The sequence below is a fragment of the Micromys minutus genome, assembly GCF_963924665.1.
Source record: "Micromys minutus genome assembly, chromosome: 1".
NCBI lineage: Eukaryota > Metazoa > Chordata > Mammalia > Rodentia > Muridae > Micromys > Micromys minutus.
The window spans coordinates 214,519,627-214,531,735 of record NC_137969.1 but is presented as its reverse complement, the minus strand read 5'-3'; the positions used below and the strand labels follow the sequence as shown (position 1 = coordinate 214,531,735).

At 42.7% G+C, this 12,109-nt stretch overlaps 1 protein-coding gene across 1 annotated transcript; it reads left to right on the top strand.

Annotated features, from left to right (window-relative positions):
* Positions 1 to 150: 150 nt before the first annotated feature.
* Positions 151 to 10,078, top strand: DNAAF2 (dynein axonemal assembly factor 2). The gene is made up of 3 exons (XM_080936548.1): positions 151 to 3,342; positions 6,395 to 6,538; positions 9,162 to 10,078. Exons 1-3 carry the CDS (start codon positions 1,537 to 1,539, stop codon positions 9,672 to 9,674), a joined length of 2,463 nt encoding a protein of 820 aa, XP_080792674.1. The 5' UTR covers positions 151 to 1,536; the 3' UTR covers positions 9,675 to 10,078.
* The last annotated feature ends 2,031 nt before the right edge of the window (positions 10,079 to 12,109 follow it).

The following is a 12,109-nucleotide window of genomic DNA, read 5'->3' as shown; positions in this document are numbered from 1 at the left end:
GCTGTCTTCAAACCCACTCTGTAGATGAGCCTAGCCTCAAACTCAGAGATCTGGTTACTTCTGCCTGTAGAATGTTGAAATTAAAGGCAAGAAAACAAATCTTTAAAAAAGAAATAGTTTTTAATATTTGGCTACATATCCCAGTTTCTTCTCTGTACATTTTTCTCTTACAGAAGTATTTTGGGACCAGGCTTTACATGTTAAAGGTGTTTCCTCCTCTTAGTATGTGTATTCATCACATGATACATTCAGGGAATCCAGTTCCATCAGAGAGCAGAGCTCTGGGTTACGTTCCAATGATGAAAGCCGCTGTAAGACCACACCAAACAACCCGAAATGACACGTGATGGAGTGCTTGGAGGTGGGAGCATGTCTGTAGGAATTTAGGTGATGTTTAAACTCTCAAGACTGTGACAGCAGAGTAGGTTAGAGGTTAGACATCTGAGTGTTAATACTTGAGAGCGGATAGTACTGATATGAATCAGTTCTAGTGAGGTGGCGGACCAGCTTAAGCCGATCCTCTGCTGGGGATTATACATTATACAAGGAGAAAATGGACTTCAAGTTATCCTGGCTTTTACTGGTGTTCAAAATAAATGTAGTAGCTATAAAGAGACCAAGACACCTGTGTGAAGACATTTGTAAGAAAATGGCTGGAGACAAGACAGGAACAAACTTATTACTAAAGCCATCTTGCCAGCCCTACAACAGTAACTTAATGTTAAACCACTAGAAGAAAGAAACTTTCGGTGACTCCGTGGTAGAGCTCATGTCCCAGGCGGGAGGTGGTGAGCCCCACACCTCACCCTGTCACAAGACAAAGTTTCTATAGTCTGGCACTGTAAATTCCATTATATAACTACTACATCTGCTGGTTAGTTCCTGTGAAACACTGTTAGAGACTCCAGAGTCAATCTAAGGATATGTGGTTTAAAAAAGTGCAGTTATAATCCTATTCTCAACCTAAGGAAACTGATCAGGACAAAGCCTAATTTTGTCAAGTGATTTATGAGATCTTACATTTACATTTTTAAAAATAAACACCTTTCCAGTGCTTATTGGGCTCTGGGATCTGTTTGGGAAGTCATCTTTTGCCCCCAAGGTTTTCTGCAGGACAACTATAAGGTGGAATACCTGAAAATGGGAAGGGCTTAAAGTGCAAAGGGTCAGATAAAGTTAGGTTGTGAACTGTAGCCTTGGCTAAAAAACTTCTTACCTGTCCGTGAAATTAAAGTTAATAAGATAAAGACACAGCGCTGAAAATGAGGACAATTACTATGACAGACTGCAAAGTACATGCGTCCTGACATAGTAGTTTAAAACCCATAGCAGGTAGTGTCTGCTTGGTTTGAAGAAACAGGAACTTAGTTCTAAGATTTCCACAGGATCACTGCCCCTCCTCCCAGGTGTTACCATGGCAACAAAGCACGCGCTGCCCGGCGCTGACGATCCAGCCGTTACCTTCCAGGGCTGGTCAGTTCTTTATGAATCCGACTCTGAAACCCATCCTAACTAACTCGGTTCGCGCGGGTCACCATGGCCAAGGCGGCAGCCTCCTCAGCGCTGGAGGACTTGGATCTGAGCGGAGAGGAGGTGCAGCGGCTCACCTCCGCTTTTCAGGACCCAGAGTTTCGCCGAATGTTCTCCGAGTACGCCGCGGAGATTACGGACCCCGAGAACCGGAGGCGCTACGAGGAGGAGATCACAGCAATGGAGAGGGAGCGAGGGGTGGAGGTGCGGTTCGTGCACCCTGAGCCGGGCCACGTGCTGCGTACCAGCCTGGACGGGGAGCACCGCTGCTTCGTGAACGTGTGCAGCAACTCGTTGGTCGGCGCGCCTAGCAGCCGGCCGGGACAGGGACGTGGCGGCACGGCAGCTGGCAGCCACTGGTCCCTGCCCTATAGCCTGGCTCGGGGCCGCCAGTATGTGGGCCGCAACGGCGCTCGCTACACCGTCTACGACGTGGTCTTCCACCCCGAAGCGCTTGCGCTGGCCCGGAGCCATGAGCGTTTCCGCGAAATGCTGGACGCCACGGCCCTGGAGGCGGTGGAGCAGCAGTTCGGCGTTAGGCTGGACCGCAGGAACGCCAAGACCCTGAAGATCAAGTACAAGGGGACACCCGAAGCCGCAGTGCTCCGCTCGCCCCTGGCCGGGGGCGTCCCGGCCCAGCCCGAGGGGGAGCCGCCAGGGCTTCTCCCGGACCCTCCATACCCATACCGCTACCCGGCGGCGGCAGCGAGCACCGCCCGCTCGCCCGCGACACCGGCTCCCGAGGCCGTGCAGCGCCCGGAGCCCACGGAGCCGCGCTGCTCCGTGGTGCAGCGCCACCACGTGGACCTCCAGGATTACCGCTGCTCGCGCGACGCGGCCCCGAGCACCGTGCCGCACGAGCTGGTGGTCACCATCGAGCTGCCGCTGCTGCGCTCGGCCGAGCGGGCGGAGCTGGAGGTGAAGGGGAAGCTGCTGTGCCTGGACTCCAGAAACCCCGACTACCGGCTGCGACTCTCGCTCCCGTACCCGGTGGACGACGGCCGCGGCAAGGCACAGTACAATAAGGCGCGGCGGCAGCTGGTTGTCACGCTGCCGGTGGCGCAGGCGGCCGCGCGCCAGAACCTCGCGGCGACGCCGGAAGAGCGCACGGCCGAGACCGGAACTGACGACATAACCTGCGCTTGCGCGGGAGATCTAGCCGCGCCGCGGGAAGAGTCTGCAGGTAGAGCTGGAGCTGACCTCGGGGAAAAGAACGGTGTGGAAGCCCCAGACCCCGGTGCTGCAGACGCTGAAGGGGAGCTTGTTCCCGAACCGGAGCAGGACTTCGGAGGGGACTCGGTGACACCTCTAGGCCTCGGGGGAGAGACTCCTCCTGGGGACCAAAGCCTCCCTTACTCTGCTTTCCCGGGCGGCGACGCCGAATCCCTTGTGGGAAGTCCGGGAGTGTACGGAGAGCTCAGTGTGCAGACTAGTGAGGAGCAGGAGGGGACCTGCCACCGCACCTCGGGCTCAGACATGGGTGGCCCCGGAACGGAGAGCAGCGAACTGTTGTGCCCTCCTTTACAGTGTAATCAGGACGAAGACTCGTTGACTTTGCTCATTCAAGTGCCTGGGATTCAGCCGCAAAGTCTGCACGGGGATCTGAGCCCCCTCAGTTACGAATTGTGCTTCTCCACACAAGACTCCGGTTATTCTTTCACTTTGCAGTTTGCTCCGGAGAATAAACTGAGTACCAAAGAACCCGAGATTAGCATTTCTTTAAACAATGCCGTCATAGTACTGGCAAAATCTTCCGAGAGCCTTGGACATTGGCGAGAGTGGTATTGTGGCTTGAACAATGATTCTTTGGAGGTAACCGTTCTCACTATTTGAAATGCTCTTTTTTGTTACATGGACATAAATATTTTTTGTCTATTCGTATGATGAAAGATAGTGCCGGTTAAGCTCATTCTCAAAGTGAAGATTGCATATGTTGTATCCAAAGGATGCATTTCAAGATCTTCAGGGTTGTCTTGCGGTCCACTGACTGACTAGAGAAAACTGGATTTTAGTGACTCCTAGACTTCTGGAAATGTATGCAAGAAAATTGAGGGTTCTATCTCTCCTGAGAAAAAGGTTATAACGTTAGTTGTTCTCAAAACGTGGTCAAAAACCCCTCCAAAGTGCTCCTATTTTAACTCGGGAAATCACTGTCTTCCGAGCTAAGAAATTTGTGCAAGAAATGATAACTTTCTCCCAGAGAGGAAGTCGTTTACATTCTATGCCGGGGTTGAAGACTGAGCTCAGTGGTAGAGAACTAGGTAAACTCTAGGCCTTAGTGTCCTTTCCTACATCCCGTTTGGTCATTTGAGGTTGCTTAACTCAGAGCTTAAATTCAGTCGGGTTGCCCTCTGGTGGGCTGTTATTTACCAAGAAAAATTCCCTCCGTTTGTTTTTAGTTGTCCTTGGGACCCCTAGGTGTGGGAACTCTAAAGTTTGAAGTTTTAAAAGACTTTAAATTCATGAAAGAATGCTTGCTAGCCTGGCTAGATGGTACACGCCCATATTCCCAGCACCCTGGGGCCTGAGGCTGGAGGAGTTAGTAAGGTCTTGTCTTAAAAAACGAATGTGTGTGCGTTAAGCCCTTGGTAATTTTGTTTGAGGTTTATATCAACGTTATATGTAACTCTAACATTGAAGAGGCAAACGTGTAGTTTGGTGGCAGAGCACTGGCCTGGGGCCTCCCAGAAACTCAGGTCGTCATAGAAAACAATAGCTTTGTAGAGAGAGTATTTGACCCTGAGCTCTAGCCTGCCAAAACTGTTCACTTCCAGATGTTTTTCTAAGTCAAAATGGGATTGAGACAACTGCAATTTTGCATATTTGAAGACTTAAGTAGATTTATTACAATTTCACAATTATCATTACCTTTGATAGAGCTAATGGGATCATAATACCCATTCTTTTATTTTACACTATACTGTATTAAGCCTTAAGTATCCGGTATAACAATGTGAACTTGGACTTCTAACGTTCAGGAGCTTGACGAAGGAGGGTTATGAGTTTGAGGGCAGCCTGTATTTTGTAGTGAGACACAGTCCTAAAAAAACAAAAAGGAAATTGGGAGTAGTGAGACTGAGACATACATAATAATTTTATGACTGTCTGTTTTTATGAAACTAATCATAGACTTGTGGCTTTCAAGGCCAGAATTGTCATTTTACACATAAAAAGTACTAAATACATATTTACACCCTAAATAGTAACTAGGGGAATTCATAAGAATTTTAGGGCCAGTGAATTTAGCTACTTTTATAATAAAATCAGCATTAGGATAAATATGAATTTTCTGTAGTTTAATGGTACCATTTCCATACAACTACTTCCTTGGATTAGCTGAAAATCCAAAATATTTGGTGTACCTTTTTTCAGAGTGAGGCAAAGGTAATAAATAAACGAATGAACCAATGAATGAATATAAGACTGAATCTGCAACTGTTAGAAAGGCAAATTGCTCTAAATATAAAATTCTCCCGATCCGTTAGTTCACTTGCAAATTCAAATATTGTTCAAGCTAATTGAACATAACTTGAAACTTTTCTAGTTTTTGTCCCCTCCCCCCTTTGGACAACAAAATAATCTTTACTTTGTAGTTATAATACTTTACTTAAATAAAAGAATAGAAGATAATTTTATTTGGGGTAACAACTGAGCCAATCTTATAAATTAAATACTTTTAAATGGTTAAATGGCTAATTCTCACTTGATATGAATATAAGCAAATTATATGGTGTTTGGATTTGTGTGATAGTGATGCTTAAATTCTCTATTAATAGTTGAGAAATCTCTTATTGTCTTGAACTACTTAAGTATAAATAACTATATACACGAATATTTCACTATATACACATAAATATTTCAGTGTATATAGTATACACATAACTATATACACTGAAATATCTCAATTCTTAAAAATCAAACTTTTTTTTTTTTTTGAAAAGCCTACACCTATATTCACAAATGTGTCTCTCCTGAGTGCCTCTCTTGATCTCACCCTTGCTTTTTCCTGAGACAGTGTCTCTGTGTAACCTTGGCTGCCCTGGAACTCCCGTTGTAGACTAGGCTAACCTTGTCTTCTGCCTCCTGAGCACGGTGAGTACAGATGTGAGTTGCTGTGTCCAGCTCTGGGCACCTTACTTTTCCATTATCCTTACAGTCAGTATTTTTGTTAAATCCTGACATTGCTTCAAAAATTAAAAATAAGTAGAATGTACTTCTTTTAAATATTGTAATTGGTTCTTATGTGGTTAAGAACTTTGGGTTTTGTTTTAAAGACACACAGTCTGAGGGGCCTGAGCTAACCTATGTAGCTGAAGGTGAGCCTGAACTTATGATCTTCCTGCCTCTACTTCCCAAGTGCTGGAAAATAGAGGTTTGTGCCACCAGATCCAGTTTACAGTCAAGAATTTAATAACATATTTGGACAGATCTAGGCCTGTGTATTTCTTAGCTGGTTCATTAGGAATTAATAGAAGACTGAACTAAAATACCTAGGTATCCTTTGTAGCCTTTGCAGTGACTATTCCAGAGACATATCAAGAGGCACCAGCACTTAGATGGAGACAGAGTATCACCTGCAGGTACACAGACTTGTCAGATCATCCTGGTAGGGAAAGCACACCTCCACTTCAGTATCCTAGGAAAAGCATCACCAGTTCCTTTTCTTTCTTTTTTTTTTTTCTTTCTCCTTTGGATAGATCTCATGAATATATATTTTTCACATTATATTCTGGGCAATACTAGATTCCATCTTTTCAAGACAGCACTTAGTGCTCATGAGATAAGCATTTTAAAAGCTGTAACATTGTATAATAACTTTTGAGCTGCTAGTGTTACCTGTAAGCTTTTTTTTCTTTTACTTTAGGAAAGATTGTTTACCTGTGAGGAAAATGTTAATGAGTTTCTTGAAGAGGTCCTTCCCTCCCCATCGAGACAGACAAGGTCCCTAACCCAACCACTGATTGAGGTTCTTCAGATTACTGATGAGCAGATTCAGATCCATGCACAGGTAAGATTTTAGTGGGCATTCAAACATAGTGACTGATGGCAAGATTATGTCAAGTGACTACTGGCCAAATGACTGCAGTTTTTCAATTCCTGGCATCAGAATTTGAAATAACATGTACATAATGGCTGGGCAGAGTGATGGTAAGACTTCTGTGTGTCTACTGTGTGATAAGCTTTTTATTTTCATGTTACAAATCAGTTTATTGTGAGTGAACTTCAGAGGGTTTAAAAATTCAGATGAATTTAAAATTTACTAAACAGCAGTTGAATTTGCAAGTGGACCTTGGAATCAGTCTTTTTTTGCGGGGAGGGGTATTTATATATATTTTTATTGGCTATATTTTATTTACATTTCAAATGTTATCACCTTTCCCAGATTCCCCTCCCCATGCTTCTATGAGGGTGTCCACCCACCCCCTCCTGCCTCCCAACCCTGACATTCCCCTACACTGGGCATCAAGCCTTGGCAGGATCAAGGGCTTCTCTTACTGATGCCCAGCAAGGCCATTCTCTGCTACATATGCAGCTGGAGCCATGGGTCTGTCCATGTGTACTCTTTGGATAGTGGTTTAATCTCTGGGAGCTCTGGTTGGTTGGTATTGTTCTTATGGGGTTGCAAACCCCTGCAACTCCTTCTCCTCAATTAAGGACCCTATTCTCAGTTCTGTGGTTGGCTGTGAGCATCCACCTCTGTATTTGGTATGAGGAATCAGAATCTTATAGTCAGGGAAATTTAGCAGTTTGTCTTGTGGTTTGAAACCTGGAATCTTATATTCTACGTAACATTTATAAAAGCACTACAGTAAAAACATTTTAAGGCTCACACAACTCAAAAAAATATTCATTATGGCCTCTCTGCTAAAAATATACCAAAAGACAATTAAGTTTGCTAATCCAAGAAAAATACTTATATAGGAGCAGCTTCTGCATGTGCACTGTGTCATATATATAGCACACAAACAGTAAAATGTTTTATCTTATGTGTATGAGTGCTTTGCTGCATGTATGTCTGTGTACCACACTTGTGCCTGGTGCCCACCGAAGGTGGAAGAGAGCATTGGATCCCTTGGAAACGCAAATACACAGCTGTGAACACCATTGAACCCATGTCCTCTGGAAGAGTAGCCATTGAGCCTGTTCTCTATCCTCTAAATAAAAAAAAGTTCAAGTGTGATTTTTTAGAAGAGTTGATGTTTTTAATCCCACAGTGTTCCTCCAGTTATACATATACATTTGGAAGTTTGTAGAGGTAAGCGAGTCTCTTTGGCTTTCAAATCACAGAAATGACATCTAGACTCTACTCCTTGTTTCCAGCTGGACCTTGTTTGGTTATACTTATGGCCTTCAACACCAGACAAAAACCACCTAGGAACTAGAATTCTTGAGTAAGAAAAGCTGAGAAATTTAACAATGCCCTTGTAGTAATTAATTAATTAAAGGTGTTTGTAGGCACTCCTTAAGAGCTTGGTTCTTCATTGTGAAGGAAATGAAGAATAATTGAAAGGAATTTTCTTGGTGGTGCAGGCCTTTAATCCTAGAACTCTGGAGGCAGAGGCAGGCCAGCCTACTCTACACAGGCAGCCAGGGATGTGTAGAGAAACCTTTTCTTAAAAAAAGAAAGAAAAAGAAATATGTGTATAAAGATTTTTATCTTATGTGTGTATGAGTGCTTTGTCAGCATGTATATAACAAGTGTGCTGGGGGAGGGGAACCTGCCACATGGGTGCTGGGAGCTGAACCTGCTCTTCCCAGCAGGTGTTCTTAGATGCTAAACCATTTCCCCAGTCCTAACAGAAAGAATTTAATCAGAAGATCAAAGCCACCGGGGAGTTTTTGGTTAATTTCAGACAGATTGCAAGTTCTAAGCCAGGCCCTGTCTAAAAAAGTTTTAAGAGCTGAAGAGATGACTCAGAAGTTACAAGCACTGACTGCTTTTCTAGAGGTCCGAAGTTTAATTCCTAGGAACCACTGTGGCTCACAACCATCTATACTGAGATCTGGTGCCCTCTTCTGGTCTGCAGGCATATATGCAGGCAGAATGCTGTATACATAGTAAATACATCTTTTTTTTTTTTTTTAAGATTTATTTATTATTTATTTTGTGTATATGGGTACACTGTCACTGTCTTAAGACACACAAGAAGAGGGCATCAGATCCCTTTACAGATGGTTGTGAGCCACAATGTGGTTGATGGGAATTGAATTCAGGACCTCTGGAAGAGCAGTCAGTGCTCTTAACCACTGAGCCATCTCTCCAGCCCCATAAATACATCTTAAAAAAATTTTTTTTTTAAAGAAAATGGAAGCTAGTTTGAGGTTGAGATGGCTCAATAGGTACGGGTGCTTGCTCAAACCATGTAAAAGTGAAAGGAGAAAACAACCTCCAGAACAGCCCTCTCCACTACAGACACAAAGACAGGGAGAGAGAGTAAAGGCACTCAGTGCCAAGCTTGAGTTTGATCCTAGCACCTATGTGGTAAAAGGTGAAAACCAACTCCTACAAGTTGCCCTCTGACCTCTTTGTATGGGCTTTATCATGCATGAACACACATATATACATAAAAGCCGAGATTCAGTTTCTGTTGCTTCAAATAACTACTAATTTGCTATTTCTCTTGATACAGTTGCAAGAATGTAGTGATCCTGATGGGCTTCAGGGACAGGAAAAAGGAGTCAAAGAAGAATGTCCTCTAAGTGAAAAAGAAAACACTGAACATTCTACCTCCTCTACAGCCTACTCTGATACATCTATAGCAGTTGAAGCACTAAAAACAAACACTTGTGGTTCAGCTGTGGACCTTCAACACGGCTGTCTTGATGTTCCTCACAAGGAAGCACTGTCTGGAAAACCTCTGCAACCAGAGGCGAAAATGGATCCTGAGTTTATAAGCGAAATCAGTACTACCTACTCAGCCGAGGAAAAGGAAAATGTAAAAGAGCCAGTAATAACCAAGGAAAAAACGATAGATGAAAATCACCTGTCTTCATTAATGAACAAAACTGTAGTTCAAAGCATACCTGACTTTGACACTATAAAAGAAACCAATATGCAGGATGGTAGTGTGCAGATTATTAGAGACCACACAACTCATTGTGCATTCAGTTTTCAAAATTCTTTGCTATTTGATTTAGACTAATGTATATCATTTTGAAATTTAAATGTAAAAGAAAATTGGAACCAAAAATAGTTTCTTTGCATTTTTAACTATAAATTGATATATAAGCAAGCATTTATAGTTGATTCTGGTGAGGAAGCTAGGAACCAGATAACTGTAATTCCAGTGCTGAGCACTGGAGACCTGATGGTCAGTTCAGGTCAGGCTCAGCTACACAATGAATTAGAGGCTGCCTAGGCTACTTGTGATGATGTCTTTTTAAAAACAAGTTCTGGAGATACTTTTCTTGAACAATTTCCTTAATAAGAGAACATCTTTGTTATTTTTCTAATAGAAATATTTTTCTCAGGCAAAGTATTTTTATTTTGAAAAAACAAACATTTGGAGTCAGGGAGATGGGTGGACACAGTTTGAGTGCTGGAACTATCGCATATGTCAGCTCACTGGGCTTTAAAGATACTTGTGCTACAAGTATATACTGGGTTTGTGTTCAATTTGGTTTTTATATTAAAGTTTCAAAATAAAAATCCACAGTTACATTTGTTATTTAAATTCTCAAGAATGCAATTAACTGGAATATGATGCAGGAATACAATGCTAAAATTTGTTCTTATCTATGTTCCAACATATTTTTGTTGGTAATAGATTTTAAGAAAGGAAAGAACTCAAACATAATGATCTAAAGAAGTAGAAATGAAATTTAGCTATTTTTGCATCAAATTCATAGAAATCTGTCACATACACAATTAAAGATAATTTGGAATGCAGTTGGATAGCTCAGCAGATAAAGGTACCTGCTGACAAGTCTGACAACCTGAGTTCAATCCTTGATACTTGCATGATAGAAGGAAACAATCTACTTCTGCAAGTTTATTCTGACCCCTACACCTATGGTGGCACACAAACTTGTGCACACACAACATACACACAGATAAAAATATAATTAAAAATGTATCTTCAAGTTGGAAGTGGTAGTGCATACCTTTAATCCTACTACTTTGCAGTGGCAGGTAGGCTGTAAATTCCACATAGTTCCAGGACAGCTAGGGCTACAAACAGAACCTGCTTCTAAAAAAAGCAAAGGAGAGAGATCGTCTTTTTGGGGGCTGGAGACAATGGCTGAGCAGTTTAGAGCCTTTGCTCTTGTAGAGGACCCAGGTTTGATCCCTACCACCCACATTATAGCCCATAACCATCTTAATTTGAGGTTCAGAGGGTCTGATGCCACTTCTAGCCTATGAGGGCACCAGGTGCACATGTGGTGACCATACATAAATGCAAGCAAAACAGTGCACACAAATTTTTAAGATAATTCAAAATTGGACTGGAGAGATGGCTCTTGTTAAAAGCAGTGACTGCCCTTCTAGAGGTCATGAGTTCAAATCCCAGCACCCACATGGTGGTTCACAACCATCTGGCATGAGATCTGATCCCCTCTTCTGCTGTGTCTGAAAACAGTGACAGTGTGCTCATACACATTAAATAAATAAACTTAAAAAAAAAATTCAAAACCAACCCCAATTTCTTGAAAGTTAAAGTATTAACATCTTTTGGTTTTAAAGAATATGTTTAAATTTTCTGAAGAGGCTGGAGAGATGGCTCAGTGGTTAATGCTAGCTGCTCTTTGAAGGGATCCTAGCAGCTCACAACTATTCCAGTCCCACAGGATCCAATGCCCTCCTGACTTCCACAGGTGGCACACAGGCACACATGCAGACAGAATACCCACACAAAAAAATATATTTAACAACAGGAATTTTAAAAAAGCTGGCCATCTGTTCTGACAGAAAAATTGTCTTTCATATCAAAACCAACTATTTTTAAAATCAATTTATAACTCCTAAAATGAGGTAGAGAGGAGATCCTAACAGTTTTGTGTTCTATTTTAGAACAGCATGAAAAGAAATGTAAAAAAGGAAGTCTCTGTAGATGTCACTAGTCCCAAGGCTATGAACTGATGTGGTTCAGTTTCAGAGAAGGCTAATTACCACCAACTAGCCTTTGAACACTCCTGGAAACATCTTTTGTCCTTTGAACTGGTGATAACAGGTTAAGATTCTATACAGGAGTATAAATCATGGAGAGGGCATTTACATCTCTCCCCATACAACACTGAGCATTATGCACTGGGAGTATAGCTTGGCATACAGCCCTTGTGTTGCATGCAGAAGTGGAGGGTTATAAACACAAGGCCAGCCAGAGCTATAAACGCAAACCAATCTTTAAACAAGTGAGAAGATTGACAGCTCAGTGGGTAAAGGCACCTGCCACCAAAGTGGCTGGAGTTCTGTCTCTGAGATTCACAGGGTAGAGAGCCAACATCCTCTGACCTTCAGCATGCACCACCAACACACGTGCACACCCACACATGTGGCAAAACACTTCAAAAGCCAAAAACCAAACAACTTTGTTTCACCTTGAAAACACTCGTATTTCCAGTATGAGATGGATGAAAA